Genomic DNA, 19,564 nt, shown 5'->3' with positions numbered 1-19,564 from the left:
AACATATAAAGTGTTATGTTTGGTTTCCATTTCTTACAATATAGGTGATTTATCTTCCTAAACTAACCTTGCTTCTTGACATATAGTTCCACTCTCATTATTTCCTTCAGATTTGAGCTGTAACTAACAAAATATGAACCTCATTGGCTCAGACAAAGAAGGACAATGGTCTGCACCCTAACCTTTCAGAGGCCTTCTAACAAGCAGCTACATGTCCTGATGGAAGTCTATGGACTTTTATGGTCCATAGAATATGATAGAAACAACAGATTTGTCTATGCTCTCTTCTGTAGAATGAAATGGTGGCAAACACAAAAAGGCGTGTAGATATGGCTATGAAAGATGATAGCATCAATGAAGGGCAGGAAGGAAGAGGGGAGAAAAAGAAACCTGGAAAGAACAACTTCTAAAAAACGTTTTCCTAGTACAGCTCGTCTTAAGACTTCGGTAGGATTTGAACCGAAGTGTGTGTAAACCAGGTGGCGATTCCCACATTTGAAGACTCTGAGAAACAAGAATCAAGAGGTCTAGTTGTTGCCCTTTGAATCTCTTCCTGTCTTATGCAAGCGCTCCTTTAGAAAAGAGGAGAAAGCCATAGGAACTGGCTGGTATGTTCAGAAGGTAAGTAGGAAGGGAGGTCACTTCAAGGCTGCAAACTCTTAGCCCCACCCACCTTTTGTTCCTTCTCCCTAGCGCCCGCCTCAGCCATTCCAAACTCTTGCCTTGTTTTGAACCATTTGTTTACACAATCTTTGCCCTTATCATCTTCCTGGCAACCTCTAGTCCCTGAAGACCCAGTCACCGCCCCCCCCCCCCAAACATCGCAACTCCTGGGGGACTCCCTCGGGGAAACCCGGCATGCTGAGCAGTGCTGGGTGCTGACAGCCTTCAATCTTTCAGAGGCTTAGTTCAAGCTGAATAGCCCGGGCTTCATTCAGGACCCACCCTTCAGGTGCTCAGGGGACCTGGACCCTGAAATTGCACCTGCACTCTTAGGTGGCGCATCTTAGATCTTCAACATCCTGAGCGCCAGAGGAGCTTTAATGCACTCATTGAAGGGCTGGCTACCCACCTGTCTTTTCTCTGCAGCTGAGGGTGTGTTAACTACCTCGGTGCAAGGCGCTTAAGGATGGAGCCCTAAGGCTAGGGACGGTGGAGATCACCTTCCCAGAGTAGCTGTTTTATCTCTGAGTTTTGGAGATTTCTTGGCTGCCTTCCGCTTAAGGCACGCTTGAGTAACCCGAGCTGTGGCGGCGCCCAAGCTCCCAGGATAACGCTGTGTGTGTGTGTGTGTGTGTGTGTGTGTGTGTGTGTGTGTGTGTGTGTGTGTGTAGGGGGAGAGGGCGGGGACAGAAACGTCAACCCCCACCCTGCCTCTTTCTCTTTTCCTTTTCCCCTTCCTGCAAAAGGCGCACAAGTCTTCTACCCCACCCCACACCCGCCCACCAGCAATCCTTGGGCTCTGGGCAACAGCCAGGTTAAGCCCATTTGCACTGGGAAATTGGCGCTGTTTGGGAGAAGAGAAACAGATCGATTGCCCTTGTGACTCCCCGCCCCCCCCACCCCGGCCCAGCCCGCCCCCCGCGTTCCTCGGCCCTCCCCCGCCGCCTCCCGCACCCCGCCTCCTCCCCTCCCCGCCCCCAAGCCTCTCACCCGCGGCAGGCCGGTGCGAGGCCCCCTCCAGAAGGTGAGCGGGATGGATTGGACTCCGGCGGGGAACGCGGGTGTCTCGAAGTGGTGCTAATGGGAAGAGATTTCTGCTCTCCAAAGAAGATGCGCTGCCACAAAGAGCGGCTTGCGCGCCGGCCTGGGCTCTAGCCCGGGAGACATCCCGGGAGAACTCCGAGCTCGGAGCGCTCGGCTAAGACCCGGGCAACATGCCTGTTCGCAGGGGGCATGTGGCACCGCAAAACACCTTCCTGGGGACCATCATACGGAAATTTGAAGGACAGAGTAAGTTCGTTTGTTCTCTCCTTTCGCTCGCTTTCGGCTTTGGTAGAGCACTTGGCGTCCGTCGCTTCCAACCTAGAGAGATGGACAACTCCAGACTGTCAAGTTAGAGGCTGGGAAAGCCAGCCAGGCAGTTCGGATGGCAGCGGGAGTGTTCTCTCTCTAATATTAATTTGGATTTACATTTTAGATTATGGACTCCATTCTACAAGGCAATTTGATCCTCCTCTCCCACTGCTCCATTATCTGCCTTGCTACTTCATGCCCTACTAGTCCACAACCTTAAAGGGAACGTGCTGGTGTAGCATGGGCTTGCATTATGAAGCTCCTTTTCTGTGGCAGACTTTTTAAAGTCAGGAGAAGAGCCTACCATAGGCTCAGAACAAGGACATGTAAATGCTAGTAGCGATGTAAATGGCTATGCAAACTGTTTTATCTTGGTAAACTGCTGGGCTGTGGAATGTCAAAGATGCTTGCTAGATGTCAGTTGGCTCTTAAAACTGAACTTTGTACGAAAGCTGAAAATAGACGTCAAATAATAATTTGGAGAGTGGTGGTCTGGTTTGGGGTGCAAGACACTCACTACTCAAAAAACGTATTTGGGTCTCTGTGTTGCTCCCCTAGACATGCCGTCTGGAAATTTAAAAATCACAGGGCAGTCCGCAAATCCCACAGAGACTGAATGTAGATATATTTAATGTAGTCATGTAAGCAAACCATGAGGAATTAATTATTTTACACAAATCTAGTAATTTAAAATCCTATAGTTGTACTTTGATATTCTGTGCTAAATCTCCCTCCGTGTGCATTTATTTTGCATGCCTTCACAAATTTTGCAGGACTGCATTTAATGATGTGAAGATATAGTGTCTGTGTACAATAACTTCTCCATCCTGTTTCATATTCTTTCTGAAAATAGCAAACATACTTTGCTAGCACAATTAATGGAATTGGTATTGAAATATCTACTATCACACAAAATTCTACTTTGTTGCATAGAAAAAAAGTTTTTTAAAAAAATGTGATATCATCATACTTAATGCATGTGTGTAGTTTTTAATCTTTTGGAATTGAAAGTGTAAAGCTTTACATAATTTATTGTTAATAAATATGAAGTCATTTCATCGCTAAAGATAATTGTCTTAAAAGCACAAGCATGTGTAAAAATTACAAACGTATATGCCTTCTTTCCAAAAATCAAGAAAAATAAATAAATCCAAGAATAATACATGCTTTGAGAAAGTTGCATTCTAAGGTTCAGTCAAAGTTGAAGTAAAAAACACGACAGTTACAGGATGTTTCAATTTTCTCACTTGGAAAAATTTTATCATACAGCTAAGTAGCATTCTGGAATCATCCATTGGCAAACTACGTATCTGCCTGTCAGCTAGGACCCCTGGTTTTCACAGAGCTCAAGAACTAGACAACTTGGACATTTCTGTTCTTGAAATTATAAAATAATTTTCTTAATTCCTTAATTACTTATTGTCACTGATATCACAATAAAGTCCTAGAGGTGTGTGTGTGTGTGTGTGTGTGTGTGTGTGTGTGTGTGTGTGTGTGTGTCTGATTTTTAATTCTTGGGAAGGGTCTAAATAATTAGCATCTGGGGAAAACAATTGCTTTCCAGACCCTTATTATGCAACTAATAGTTGTAGTGTTTGTGTGAGCCCTGTAGAAGATGTCTAAAAGATGTCCTACCCTCTTCTTATTGCAGATAAAAAATTTATCATTGCAAATGCCAGAGTACAGAATTGTGCCATCATCTACTGCAATGACGGGTTCTGCGAGATGACGGGGTTCTCCAGGCCAGATGTCATGCAGAAACCATGCACCTGCGACTTCCTCCATGGGCCTGAGACCAAGAGGCATGATATTGCCCAGATTGCCCAGGCGTTGCTGGGGTCAGAGGAGAGGAAGGTGGAGGTCACCTACTATCATAAAAATGGTAAAGTGGACCTGATTAGAGTTTCTTGTATTTGATTCCCTTGAAATGAAATTTCGTTTGCTCAAGGTTCATATACAGAGAAACACCATGTAGTTAATTGTAGATGATTTTTTTTTAATGTAAAGTCTTAGTACGCAAGAAATAGGGATGTTCTTATTATTGGACCAGTAGGAAAAAGATTCTTCTTCGTGTAAGGGTACCCTGTTTGAACTCTGTAGACATGCAGTAACTTAATGTCACCAAGGGCAAGAATGTCATCAGTCAGTCCTGACACCTTTTAAGGGAATGATGTGCAAATTTGAAATCCACTGTTTTCATCATTCTGTGCATAGTGTGAGAGAAACACATTTTATTTGCCTACATTTGAACATATTCCACTAGGTCTTCTTGGAAGCTGTATAATTTGAATTGAAGATTGGTACAGTTATGAATGTTTCTTGGCTTTTTAAGTGTGGATTGGTGGAACTTCTTGTCTCTTTCCTTTGTTTTTAGAGAAGATTAAGCAGAATTTATAGCAACTTCTACAACTGAGTCACAAAACTTGAGTTCATACATATGTTATGAAATAAGTAATATAGAAGACATTACTTGCTGTAAGAAATACAAAAAGAATCTGTGAGTGTGCAGGGTTATTAGCATTCACTTGTCTGCCATAGATAAGCTAACTCTTCAAAGTTATGGCCATTATTTCAACTTTAAGGATACACTGCCTTCTTCTAGTCTTGTCCTGGGAGCCATGTGCATGCATTTATACTGTAGCTCCCTTTCTCTTTGTCTCTCTCAGTATCTCTCTTTCTCTGTCACACATTTATGTGTGCGTTCATATTATGGATATAGATAACTGAATGCAAATAGATTTCTGTATACTCATATAATCCCTTTTAAGGTAAATATAGATGCATAGGGTGCACACTTAATGGCATTTACTCATTTAGTAAAACACTTGTAGAAAATAAGTATGCTGCAGTTTCTGCCAACATTGCACCGTCTGTTTCTCCCTGTTGGATGTACAAAACTTAGTGATTCTGAGAAGAAGCTTCTCAGTTTTTTAGAAAACTCTTATGTTTGGCAAATCTATGCCATACTATAGTCCTTACCATAGTATGACTCCTTTGAAAACTATGAAGACTAGAATATCAAGAGAAAGGTATAATTCTTTCTCTTATTTTCTTATAATGATATGTGTCATGCTGCAAAATGTACAATTTTTAATTATTGGATTTTCCCATTGTGTGAAGTTAAATCTGAGTGGGGTATTTGGAACCAGGTATTACTGGAAAAACAGGTTTGTATTGCTCTGGAATGAAAGCAATTATATCACTATCAAACAGCACAGAGCGTGTTTCTTCAATCCTTCCCATTTTCTCTTCCTTTTTGATCAGTAGCATTATGTATTATAAAAAGTCCAATGTTCCATTGTTAGAAATATTTCTGTATTGAGACTATCACGAAATACTGCAACTTACCTCTTTTGTCTATATGATGCCAAAAAGCTCGATTTTTTTGAAAGTGTAAAAAGTTCAGTGCTTTTTCTTTCTGACTGTAAAGAATAAGGTTGACGTTGTCTGTGTTGTGGTTTCTCGAGGCATTGTGGTCCATCATTGGTTGATATATTTTCAAGGCTGTTTAAGAATTTTTTTTCAGCTTAAAAAGTTAAAGTACTGCTCTGGCTAAACCAATTAGGAAATGAGTACATTTACCGAATGGTTTTAAGTAGGAACTGTACCTATTATGGTGTAACTGAAATGTGGAAGTTTTGAACCCTTATCAGTTCATTTGCTATAACCACAAAATGAGCTCAGAACACTTCTCAAAAGGAATTTTATATTTAAGCACAAACCTCCGAGTTACAAAGCCTGTAGAAAAGATGTCAGTGCATTGACCATTGCAAACCTATGCCTGGGTGGTTTCCTTATCTATCTGAATTTTTTTAAAAAATTATACGATTCTTTGTTTGGAAGCCAGTTTAAGTATAGAAATGTCAGTCTTGGTGAAAATTGTCTCAGTTGATTTTTTTAGGGATAACACACTTTGAAGGAGTAGGGTGTCTTTAGTATTACCAAGAAACTGTCTTTTTAACTTCAGCTGGTAGAGGAAATGAATAGATGAACTCAGTTTTTCTATGTTTCAAGGAAAACTTATTAAATGAAATCCCCTTGATTTCATATGTTTACCTATTTTGGATTCAATAAACTAGTGGTTAGCTTTGATATTAATTCAGGTGCATTGAATAGAATCTTGAATGTTTACTGGCTTATTCACATGACAGCTATAAAATCAGTCAAGGCTTATGAGATTCAAATGCTTTGATAGTTTCACCTTTTATTGACCTGCTGCAAGCCACTTTGTATTCATAAAAGCAGAGAGACAGAAAGAAAAAAGAATAGAAACATTTTCATTGGTTTGTTTCTTAAAGTTTCCTTAAGTCCTTTTAGAGGAGGTCATTTACTTTGATGGTATGCTTTCTTAAATCTTGATTTTATTTAGTAAATACTTCCTTTGCTTATTAATTTATTCAGCAGTTCAATGAAATATATAAGTTATGTAATGAACACAGTGAGGAAGTTAGGACTAGTTGATATAGTCTACAATTCATTCTTGATGGAACAGCAAAACTGATCTCAGGATTAAAATATTACAAATGAATGCTTGTTTCCTAAAGGGATGCACTGGTTTCCTGAGCAGTGAAAGCCAGAGACACATGCAGTGAGTCCCAGGGGAAGCATCATGAGATGCATAGCCAACTGAGACACAATACTTCCTACCTTGCTCAGTAAAGGACTGTTCTAGGTAGAGTTTGCTGTTTACCAGAATATCAATTCTTAAAAACCCACTTATCTGAAGTAGAAGCACTTGACAGCCCTTCCTTTGAGAATTCTATTTTACAGTTTAAGTCATTATTGCATAAATCATTCTTGGCAGCTCTGAATGTTGCTTGAGGTGATAAAGCTGTAAATCTTTTGACATGAAACTCTAATTATATAAAAGTATAATTACACTGAGACTTATATAAGGGTGGGCATGTATTTTAATACCATGATGCCTTCATGTTTTAAAAAAACAACTTGAGAGGAGTAGTGACTGATCCAGAAAACAATTTTCTTATTTGTGGTTTGCGGGTGATGGGAATAATTGGCTGTGCCTTAATTTACTTGCTTGCTTGAGTTTTTTTGGTGTTTCACATAATAGAAATAGAGCCGGTTGGAATCCGAAAACCCTTCATCTATATTTACATGTGTAACTCAAGTTACCAAGCAACGTCAAAAACCTGGAAAACCAGAGTAAACTCATGGACAAATAACACCTTTATTCAAAAGCAGAGCAGGTTCTGAAATGTGTGAGAATTAGTAACCAGGCAGCCTTAATATGACTTTGTCATTAAATTTCCAGACCCAAGTGCAGTTGCAATTTTACTGTTCAATCAGTATAGTATATAGTTACCTTCTTGTCTTTGTGTTACTTTTCAATAGCCGGAGAATGGACAGTGACTGAGGAGAGTCCTTGCCTGCTCTGCTCAGAGTGTCACTTCCATGGAAGTTGGAAGTGGCTTTGATTTATTAACACTGAGTCTTGCTCTCCTGAAAGCGATGCAGAAAGACCTAAAAGGTGCTGTTCTGAAATTAAGAGTGAACGTGTACCCCAGATTTTAGCTCTAGCTTCGGTGACAGGCTAACCATAGGTACGAAGAGTGCACAAGGGATCTCGGCTCTGAGGGCAATAGTATGTGTTGTATTAGGATAAAGCAACTAATGTTTTTTGCAATTTCTAAACCATAGATGTTTCTAAGAAGTTGCCTACAAACACATAAAAAGTGTAGAGAGATCTTATGGCATTTATTATCAATTATCACTCTTCCTTTATTTTTCAGCTTTAAAATAACTACTAATATATACTTTTAAACATACTCTGTTACTTGCGCACTCTAATGACGTCTTAAGGAAGCAATGTAGCTTAGTTAAAATTTTAGTCATATGAAATAACTATTATAATAGCTTTACATAAGCTTTGTGCTCATAATATATTCGGCTCTCCTAATTCTTGGATTGTATAGTAGAGCTGCAGATGGTGGTTTTAAATACAGAAATAGAAATATAGTTTGTGTGTATGTAATTCAAGCAACAGGAAAGATTTCCAAGGAGTGTGTTGCCTGGGATTCATTGTCACTTTCTTTCTCTTATCTCAACTTTTCCATACTTTATTCAGCAGGATATTATAACATCAGAGATTCTAAAATTCATTTTCTTTCACAGATCTAATTTTTTTTTCTGAAGCTTATACCTTCTGGAGATTATGCTTGATCCATTGTATCTGTTAGTAAAGTAACCATTCTAAAAAAAGTAGTCTGAAACCTCATTTCATTATTGTCTCATGTGAAACTAAAATGTCCCAAAGGTAAAAGTGGTCTGATCATATCTTGGTACAGCACCCTCCAGCTCTACACCTGTGATCACTGGTGCAAAGCGACACACTCTTTACTGGTGGCTTGGGAGGGGACTGCTTGGTTAATTTATTCCTAAATGGCTTGAGAGCAGGTCAGTTTCAAGGCACAGTGTAGACTAGTAGGGGCAGTTTTCTTCTGCTAAATTCTAAGGGGTTGTGTGTGCTCTGTTGTCTGTCTGGTTGTTTGTATTACATAGGCACCAGGTCTGCTGCAGCCAGCAGCTGAGCAAATCCTCAGACAGTTGAACTGCATGGGAGTAGCAGGTATATAGTATGGAGTACTGTGGTGCACCATTCATACTCCAATTTGAATTAGAAGCCAGGAAATACTTATAATTTTATCTCTTCTTCCTAAACCACTGGTCAACAAATACCTCACAGTATCACTCCCTTCTCCATTTGCTGTCAAGTCCTCTCATGGAGGTCTGCATGACCCACTTCGGGAAACATGGAAGTATTGCTTTCCCCACTCTGCAATCCATTCCTCATGCTTCCTTCAGAGGGATTTTATTGAAATATGAATCACACTGATGATTTAGTGAAGCTAAGAATCAGTTTAAGTGAATTTTATGCATTAAATAAAGGGTAAAATAATTCCATAGACTATGGATCCTACTATTCACCTTTTACAGAAATAACTCTGAGACTAGAGAAACTGAGTCACTTGTCTAGTCACACACAGTTCAGAATTGACGGGTCCTAAGCTCTTAGGAGCTTTGCCTTACTGCTCAGTTCATCTATGTGAAACACTTGGCTACCTGCTTATACTCACTAGAGACTCTCAGGATAACATTCTAGACTCTTTTCCAGTGTTTGTGGTGGGTGGCCTCCAAGAAAAAGATTTACTGGGGTTTTCAAGTGCGGCATACTTGAGTAAAACAAGGTAAGTTGTCTGCTCTAACACCAAAGTTAACTTTACCAAAATTTACCTTCTTGTCTTAATTTCCTCTTCTCACACATATGAGAAAATGACATCTCTTTTTAAAAGCTAAGCACTCTAGCCATAACTTATTTGTGACATAGTTTCTTATTTGTTATGCATTCAGTGACGATCACTTAGTTGGATAAATTTGCAAGTTTGATTCTCCTACAAACTGTATATAACCCAGCTGCCCTCAAACTTGTAATCCTTCTGCCTCAACTTCATGAGTGTTAGAACTCGAGAGGCACCCCACTGCACCCAGTTATGCTCAGTGTTTTCTGGGGATTGTCTAATCAGTAATTACGCTTTAATACCAAGATTATTCAATAATGAAAGGATAAAGTCCAAATAAGTTAATTATTAATAATTATAAATGTCATATTAGTGTTTCTGCTTTCTCAACTGTGCTCCCTGCATTAGTAACAATGGTAGGCTGCTAAGAAGTAGTAGTGAGGCATCTGGAAGGTATTAACCACCATACAATACAGTGTGCCCGACTACTAAAAATTAAACCGAGGCGTCCACTTGTCTCAACCAAGATTCAAGAAAACCAGATTAGACTCCTATTGTCATAACTGAACATTCCATAATATTTTCTTAATTTTAATTGAGAAAAAAACCAATGAGTCTTATCTATGACAACTCATGCATTTCTTGGAGAGCCCCCAATGAGTGATCCTTTCCACTGTTGAAATAGTTATGCTTCTGTTTATAAAAACAAAAACAAAAGTGAGCGGGAAAAAAAAAAACCCTGATTTGTCTTGGTAGAACACTTCATACTACCTTTTCCTTAGAAAGGGAAAAGATTAACAGTGGCTGGTGCTAATGGTCAGCGATTTGTAAGAAAGACTGAGAAAGAAATGAGTGGTATTGGTGGCTTGTGTAATTGCTGACTGTTTAAAAGCTGCGCTCATGCTAAAAAGCAGGAGGTTTGTCAAACTCCCTGGAGCACAGTGCTATTCCTCACCTGAATTTTCTTCAGAAATAACTGAACAGAAGTTGCCACCTTAGCAGTACATAAATTTAAAGCATACCTGTTTTACAAAGAAATCAGTGTTAAGTTGCTACAAAGGTGTGTAATGAGCGAAGAGTTTATAACAAGCTTCCATTTACCTTTCTCAGTCATGCTAACAATTTTCTTCATCTTTCTCTGAGAAATCGTTATCAATCATACATTTTCAGGGTTATAGTCTTCATTGGCACCCTGTTTTGTTAGTCATTCCTTTCATTCTTCCCTCATAGTCAATAGGAAAATGCCCACTTCTCCTGGATTGTTAGTTTTGATCCTATACGAAGTCTTAAATACTGTTTAAAAACATTGACTTTAAAAAATGTATTAACAACATGGGTTCAGGAACCAGAAATGCCTGTTTCCTCTCATAGAGATTATATGCCTTTGTGTTCAAAACATTCTTTTAGATTCTGCTCAGTCAAATTTGCACTAATGATGCAAAATGGCAGGCATCATGCTCAAAACTAAAGTTCAAAATAGTGAGAGTTTGCAGTAAATTTCTCAAAGAATATCAAGATAAACCAGATATTTGCAAACAAAACTTTTCTTAGTATTAGAAAAGATTTCACCTTGAAATCATATTACAGTATACAAATCTAAATCATATCTATTTGGAAAGATTCAATGTTAAATTCATACAAAGGTTTATAATGAATGAATAATTTTTAGACAGGTTTCCATTTACCTTTCATAGCAATGTTAACATTTTCTCTTCTTCTCTGAGAACTACTTATTAACCATATTTTGATTTATCATGTTAAAAGTTGACCTTTAGTGATATCTGTATTCAAATGAGTGCATAGTAGATGTGCCTTATAGTTGTTAATTCCAGGAGCATATCATATATAAAATTGATGCCTTCTACACAAATATGTCCTTTCTCAACTACTAATACTCATTGACTTTCAGTTCTGTTTCTGGTACTTAAATATAAGTTTCTTTATTGCTTTGCTGTGGAAACCTTGTGAGTCAATAGAATCTTATTATCCCATCCTTCAAATTATTTAATAGTTTGTTTGTGATCGAGAGAACTTAAGCAAACTATTAATGACCACAGAGGAAGGGACATGAGGTTTTCAGTCTGTGCATGTCCGATGCTTGTAGATTCTATTGTTCTTCCTCCAAAATAAGATGCTTTCATAACATGTTTATTTTAATTCTCAATACATTTGACTGATTATGTAAAATATATATAATCAATTTAATCAAAAGGAATAAATAGTTTTCTCTAAGTATTTTTCATTTTCAACTTGACTTGTTGGCAAATGGATGTCTGTCTGGTAATTTTAATTTCAGTGGAATAAGAGTCATTAGTTTAGGAGTGTAATCTTTTAATAATTATAAGGTATATTCCCTTTTGTTCTTAAATATTTCTGAATTGTTGAATAGACATTATATGCCAATATAAGCTTTGTTATGTCATTCATCTGGTCAAAACACTTCTCCCTTCTCCCTTTCTCAGGAACAAGCCCCCTCCCAGCACACCCGATAAAGGTTATGCTAATTGTCAAAACCTAACACTTATTTAAAGGGAAAAGTTGAATTTAATAATGTAGACAGTTTCTAGTTTATTTGAAACTCTTCCACTTTTCTTCCTCTTTGGCCATACACAATGCTCATAACAGACTGCATTCAAATTCTTCTCCTCAATGACCCTTAGCACCCCTCCCCGCCTCTACCTGCGGAGTTTTTTTGCTCTGGGAGAAACCACAGTACCACTTCTTTCACCCTTCAATGCTTTTCCATTTCTACGACAACTTCTGTACAGTGTCTGTCTCAGCTCATTTTAAAGGTGTTCTCTAAATCCCTCCGGCACTTTCTCCTCATTCCCTGACATTCCTTTTCATATCTCTATTAGGATACGTAGGAAATGAGGCTGAAGTAATCTGTTTCCAAACTGGCACTCATGGAAGCACTTATTAAAGACTTGACAAAATAGCAGAGGAGTAGAAAATGATTCTAAAATAATCCAGGCACAAACATTTTTGTAGATGAAATGATTTGTAATATTTTCAATGATAGGATCTATAAAAGTCCCATTCATTTTTTCTTTCTATCTTTGAATATCAAATGCTACTTATATGGTAAGTGTGAAAAGTGTAAAAATCAACAACTTCCATTGTTTAATTCCATAAACAATGAATTGCTAATATTTATTTACCAGGAAATCTCCAAAAATATGTAACAACTAATTACCCTTCTTAGTGAGTATGGAAGGAGCAATGGCCAGAGCATTTCATCTACATCCCAAATGTCTACTCCTTTGCTGGAATCATCCTTCGCTAGGTCTGAAGGGTAGCCACACATAAAGGAATATAGCTAGATCTGGAGGGTACCCACAGGTAGAGGAAAGTAGCAGTTTCTCCATGTGTTCTTGGCATCTCTGCTTTCCCTGCATTTCCCCAAATACTCATGATAAAATAGCTATAGAAACTTCCCTGCAATTATTCTGAGCTCTTTTCCTTGTCTATAAATAAACTCATCCTTATACTAGTCTCTCCAAACATTTAATTCTCCATTTTCTCCTTTCCTTACTTTTCTTTTTTCTTTATAAATCTTGTCTCATGGAATAAGAATGTAAAATCTGTATAGTGTCAAAAACACTTCATCAGTCATACCCTGAGACCTGAGGCTCTCAACACCTCAATAAGTGAAGGACTTTATATATCCCACACCTCCTTCTCCCTCCTTCTCTCTCTCTCTCTCTCTCTCTCTCTCTCTCTCTCTCTCTCTCTCTCTCTGCCTCCCTTCGTGTGTCTCTCTCTCCCTCCCTCCCTCTTTCTCTTTCTCCTTCTCTGTATTTTAATTGCTCTGACAAATATCAGGAAATACAGATGTACATATAGCAAATAGGAAACAGACATCTATACCATTCAAACTAAGAGATCTTTACTGGTAAATGATGGCATATAGTGCTTATAATTTTCTTTGCAGATATATTTCTGCCTATACATTTATCCATATGGACTCTGTTAAAACAAGATGAGAATGGCATTATATTTTGTATACCCTTGTATAGCTTTATTTCTTCACTAAAAATATATGCTGAATCAAAACCTGCTGTAATGATGGCATAATTTATTTTCATATGGACAACCCAGAAATTATTATGATATTCTAAAATATATCATCAGAGAGGATAGAATATTACCAAAATACTTAAGAAATATGCAATAGTTTCTAACTTTGTACAATTGTAAAGATATCCAAAGAAAATATATATCTTGTTTACTTGAAGTGTTCTTTTGGACACATGTTTCCAGTGTATAACTATTGGATATATACATATATATACATATATATATATATATATCATATTTGACACTTCTATTATATTTGATACTCCAAAAGGGAAGATGTTTTCTTGTATATTTATACCTTATGAGTAACAATATTTGGACTTCCTTTTAATTTTAGTTAAAACAGTAAAAATAATCTTACTTTATTATAATTAATCTCAAATATTTACTGAAGAACATATAGGGAAATTATATGAAGCAATCTGTTTTATTGCTTACAGAAAACTAGATCTGGATATTGTTATAATTATAGCAATGAGAACCTCCTGAATAGCTAATTAATTGAACTAGCGAGTAAATACCATTTCTCACACTGGGATAATTCTTTCAAAACTGCCAGTCACTTTCCATTTTATTTTAGTAATTTCCTAACAAATTTTGAAATCTCAGACTTTCAAGACTAGTATGAATTATTTACTATTGAAAAATTAATCAATTAAAAGAGAAAGCATTAATTGACTTTTGCCACTTTTCTGCATGACATGTATTGGATTTTAACTTGCTTTGTATTTATTGTTGTCCATGTAATGTGTAATCAAAATTTTGAGTATTGAAAGTTTTTTTCCATAAAATATAGATTTCTAAATAACATATAACATGAGAAGTGATGACTGCACAAGGTAGTAAACTAACAAGAAATGAATAGAGTACTTCAATCTACAACAGAAGCAAATTGTACCATGAGTGGTATGTGATGTTAAAGAAAAAAATTACTCAGTAATATGTGAGGAAGAAACCAAGCAACAGAAACAACAGCATGTTAGACAAACTACCAGCATTATCCACGTAGTCCTACATAGCTCACAGAAAAGACAACAGGAAAAGACCCTCTTTCCCCAGCTCTCTTAACCAAGACAAGCTGAGCTCAGGTAATCAGATCTCCATAGCAGTGACTCAATGCAATGCGTAGGTCTTCCCTCCAGGTGTTCTTTATAATGAATGTCACTTATCTGAGGCTCAGTAGGATTTATGGCTTCCCAGATTGCTCTTAGAATTTGCTCCCTGAATGAAGAACTCCACAGAAATGCCACTAATGATGTGAGAATTCAATCGTCCTATTAGCAAGCCTCTAGTCCGTTCACAAGCTAAAACCGCATTACGCTTTCCTTTCTTCATAGTTCATGTTTCTAGGCTGAACAGAAGGCATCCTACTGAAATTTCATACCTACCAGCTCTCAGTATTTCAAATGTATTCATTGCAACTCATGTATGGTATGGGTTATACAACATTTTGTTTTAATTACTGGCTCATTTGAAGATGCCAATAATTTCAATGATGAATTTCCCTTTGGCAAATACTTCATATTAAAGAGTTGTTATTAGTCTTGGCATTTTGAAAATGTGAGCAATGCTGCTTCCGCTTTGAATATCTTTACCAAAGAAGAGTTTTATAATGCCATCTTGATTTTTCTTCTGTACTAGAAAATAAATCTAAATGTCTGGGGAAGCATCGGTTCTATTACAGAAATGACAACGGCAAGCGTAAGATAACAGACACAGTAGACATATAAGTACTTACTGGGTGAGACTTGAGGAGCTGCTGATAAGACATAACTTTGAATGTAAAGAAAGAAGATGAAACCCAATTCTTTACATTTTGTTAGCTGCGTAATGGAAAATCTGATAAATAAAATACTGCTTTTTCTCTCCACACATCTTACATGTGCTCACTTCTGCAAAAATAACTGAAGAAACAGAGTATTTTTCATAGTCATGGCATGATATTAGAAACAAAGGGAACTTCCTTGCTTCTAATTTCACTGTTCCAAAACTAAAATCATCACTCCTCATTAACCCTCACTCAACTGAAGCAAAACAAGACAGCAACAACAAAAAATTCAGAGCTTTGGGGGGTTTTATGAAAATCAGTTTTAAATGTATTCATACTACAAAAGTTTAAAATTTAGCCTAATTTACTTCCAGTGATTTATATGCAGTCTTATTCTTTAGGGTAACTGTGTAGTAGTGTAAGGTTTTCAGATTTAAACAATATTAATTATAAGTGTCATTGATTGAACCTTTAAAATATGCTACTACTTGCATAAAGTGATGTCATGACAACTCCATGGTTTAGTTAAGGAGAGGATTTTATTGCCGATATCAGGGAAGGAAGAACCAGAGACATCTGGAAGAATCCAGAGCAGGGAGAGAAAGAAGTAGACTGAACATGGATAGCAGATTAGACATAGCCAGAGCCATCTTCAAGAGGGGAGAAGGATAGCTGAGGACAGAGAAGATAACCGTGAGTGAGGCAGGAGCAAAGCGTAGAGAAAACATGATAAGAATAGCGGGGTTATCGGAAAATGAGTAGCTTAGGGGAGCAAAGCCCATGAGCTTCTGGGAGTTTAAGGTATGGGAGAAGGGGAGAAGGGCTAGGGTCCAAGCAGGGACTTTTTAATATGTAGCGGGTACTTGTGATACTGAGGGAGGCTGGAGGTCAGCATGGGCTTTGATATACTGGTAGGTAGACTTATATCTCTTCTTCCAGAGGTAAGAAAAATGACTCTCTTTGGCAGATAGGATCCAGTTTCACAAGCTCCTGAGAAACGCTGGCTTTGTTCTAACGGTCAGCAATCTTTCTATACTACTAAGTAAACTCATTTCTGGAAATTTGAACTGCATTTTTGAGTTTGGGGAACGGGGGTTTCTTTTGACCCTAAAACTATTCTTCTAAAATCTTCCCATTAGAATATCCTACCTCACCCAATGCAAGGGGTACTTCATAGTTCCCATTTTAAAGGACTGAAATCATGGAGCTCAGTTACTTTCTCAAAGCTGCTAAACTTATCTGGGATAGCCACCATCTGAGCATGTTTTGCCTTGTTTCGGAGCCCACTGTTGAAGGTCTCTATTGTACCTCAGCCCACCCTGACTCCTTTCATGCAAATTCAGTGATATGCAAAGTTCATACCTGTGGGGACAATCTTATCTTACCAGAAAAGCATCAATTATTTCTGGATTTATGATTGTGAGGGCTATTCTTCGTTGTTACCTTGACATCTATGAATATTACTTCTATCACTACTACTAACTACATCAGGAACTAAGTAAAATCCAAATGAATGAGCACACCTTTAACATACTATTCTTAATTAAATCATTTGAAGTGATGGGAAGACCCCATTTCAATCCAGATCTTAAAGGTAGGAAGGTCTACCTTTAACATGGGCCACACCTTCTGCTGAAAGTCTCTATAAAGAACATGAAAGAAGGAAGTTTGCTCTCTTTTTGCCTGTTTGCTCTCATACTCAATAGAAAGTCTATTCCTTCACTGGCATTAGAGCCTGTGTTTTTATACTGACGTCCAGCTGAAACACTCAGCTTCATAGACTGAGCAACTACTGGATTTCTGGACTTTCTGTTGGCAGATAGCCATTGTTAGACCAGCTGGACCACATCCAGTAAGCCATTCTAGTAAATCCCATATGTGTGTATGTGTGTGTGTGTGTGTGTGTGTGTGTGTGTGTATGTGTAGTCATGTTCCTCTAGAGAATCTAGATTAATATATAGATATTTTTATATTTTAATTTTCAGGCTTCTAACCTTTCCTTAAATGTAATTATACAAACACACAATTCTTGCTATGCGGGTTACAAGGTCTGCCCATGCTTTTCAGGAAACAGCAGGAAGAGACCAAGAAGTCCTTCCATTTCCTATATACAGTAAGGTTTACTAACCAGTATAGTGTAGAATGGCTGTCTGATTGTATGTATCCTCTAAGGGTCTTGACAATCACATAAATTTATCTTCTTCTTCCTGCATTGTCTTACCCAGAACAGAGCTCAACGTGTTATTTCTTTAAATCACTGACTGAATCAACATGTACAGCAAACTCTCTTAGTCCATTCAGAACTTTATCACTTAATCATTGCTCTCTCTCTCTCTCTCTCTCTCTCTCTCTCTCTCTCTCTCTCTCTCTCTTTCTTTTTTGCTTTTTCAAGACAGGGTACCTTCGGAGCCTGTCCTAGAACAGTTCTTGTAGACCAGGCTGGCCTCAAACTCACAGAGATCCACCTGCCTCTGCCTCCCGAGTGCTTGGATTATCATGCAGCACCACCACCAGGCTATCACTTACTTCTTTCACACAGTATTAGTGTCTTGTCTGGTTGAAAGGGAAGAAGTAAAGGAAAGGAACCATAATGAGCAACTAATTGGTGTGTGCTCCCCTGGGAAGAAGGGTTAAAGCCTCCTGTTAACATCCTAACCTCCTGTTGGGGTAAAGCCTCTACTGTAGCAGTTTAGTTCTTGTTTAGTTCAAGTTTTCCATCCTTTGTGGATGTAGCTTTTGACATTGTTATGAGACACAATTTCACAGCAAACTTCCTAATGCTTTCTGCCACCTCTTCCACAGAACAAACCTACAAGTAACATTTTAAAGATTGATTAGATTGTACTTACATATATATGAACAAACACACTCACACGTTATGACAACTAATGAAGGAGAGGCCATAAATTTGAAAGAGCTGAAAGGGTTATATGGGAGAGTTTGGACAGAGGAAACGGAAGGGAGGAGTTATGCAAACGTCATATAATCTCAATAAATAAAAATTTTAAAGAAAGATTTTCAAAGATTTTTAGAAATTTTTAAAGAATTAAATAAATAATTTCAAAGAAAGAACAGAACATGAACCTATGTTTTATAGATAGTGGGGTCAGGTGCTCAGCCTCTGTCCCCTGAATATGTGTGTACCTCCTACAACTTTTTGAAGCTACTTGTCCATAATTCTATCATCAGTGAAATGAGAACCGTGGTTATAACAGATACAAATGTATCAAAATATCTATGCTTGCACTTATAAAATTCTAGAAATTATTTGGGCCTAGTTAATGCAATGTAAGAGTTAGCAAACATAATAGGTAAAGCAACTGAGTTAAAAACCCATGTTAGATTGTCAAATTCCAAAGGGAATGTGCAATCTATATGAGACTGAATAAAACCCATGAAAGAAATTCTGACTTCAGGACATCAAAGGAAAACTATGCTAACTTTGGCAAGTTGTCATCCTTGTGTCTTCAAACTAGAAATCAAGGCCTTCATCATCCTCTGAATAATTTGCTTTACTTTTAGTTTTCTTTTGAAATTCTGAGACTTATATTGAACATGCTTATCCTGAAAGTATCCACAGTTGGGGAACCTGAGTTCTTACAACTTATTGTGCAAAGCTAATTTTGGTAACTGTATCTCAGAAATGGGTGCATTTGGGCAGAAATTTCCTCTTTTACAGTCATGTGTTAGCTCAGCTCACTCCTCTTTAGTCCGTGATTCAGTGAAAATCAGTACTGAATGTATTTACAGCAGCAATGCAGAAATAATTGAAATCTATCTACTTGTAGAAAATATATAGATGAGAATGATCAAATACTGTAGCTAACGTGACTGTACTACATAATTTTAAAACAAGATACTTTTCAAAGCAAAAAAGCACAGATGTTGGTAAATATAACAGGTGACCAAAGAAACCCAGGATTGATGTATGTATCATATACACTCTTAACATAACATATAACAAGCTTAATTTAGAAGATTTTGTATCTCATGATCATTTTATTTAGGTTCTCCAAACCTATGGGTTGATAAATGTAGCCTCTCATTCTTGCAATGCCTAAAATGCTTACTGTGTAGACAAAGACAGTATCTAGCAATCTGGAGAAATGAGTCAGAATTCCTCTAAAGAATGCATTGCACCTGCTGACCCCTTTGAAATAAGACTGCAAATGAATCCCTCTATAAATACCATGTTGATGGTTCTTAGTAAAGGGAATTAACCTTAACCATTTTGTAAACCATTGTGAATCAGGAGAATAGTAATAAACTTAAGGAAGAAAGATTGAGTTCATTGTTGAATGCCAACACTCTGTCAAAAGATATCTTTGATTTTCAGCAGGATCTTTATCTGACTCTATTAAAGCGTGGGTGTGTGTGGAGCATGTATAGTCTTTTTTTCCTTTGGTTTTCGACCAGGTTCTGACTGTATTCATTGCTGATATTT

The 19,564-nt window shown here is 37.6% G+C and overlaps 1 protein-coding gene across 3 annotated transcripts in view; it reads left to right on the top strand.

The window, feature by feature from the left end:
* The first annotated feature begins 1,639 nt into the window (after window positions 1–1,639).
* Kcnh7 (potassium voltage-gated channel subfamily H member 7) overlaps window positions 1,640–19,564 on the top strand; it is a 433,159-nt gene continuing 415,234 nt past the window's right edge. For 2 of the 3 annotated variants that reach the window (XM_048426222.3, XM_087900009.1), the window contains exons 1-2: window positions 1,640–1,953; window positions 3,668–3,898. In XM_048426222.3, the coding sequence (XP_048282179.1) occupies window positions 1,878–1,953; window positions 3,668–3,898 (307 nt within the window). In that variant the 5' untranslated portion in view covers window positions 1,640–1,877. The remainder of the gene's footprint in view (window positions 1,954–3,667; window positions 3,899–19,564) is intronic. The other variant, XM_085681045.2, reaches the window with a different exon arrangement.

Source organism: Myodes glareolus, chromosome 21, assembly GCF_982192425.1.
Source record: "Myodes glareolus chromosome 21, mMyoGla1.1, whole genome shotgun sequence".
In the NCBI taxonomy this organism is placed as follows: Eukaryota; Metazoa; Chordata; class Mammalia; order Rodentia; family Cricetidae; genus Myodes; species Myodes glareolus.
The sequence above is the reverse complement of the archived record's forward strand: the minus strand, read 5'-3'. Positions and strand labels throughout refer to the sequence as shown.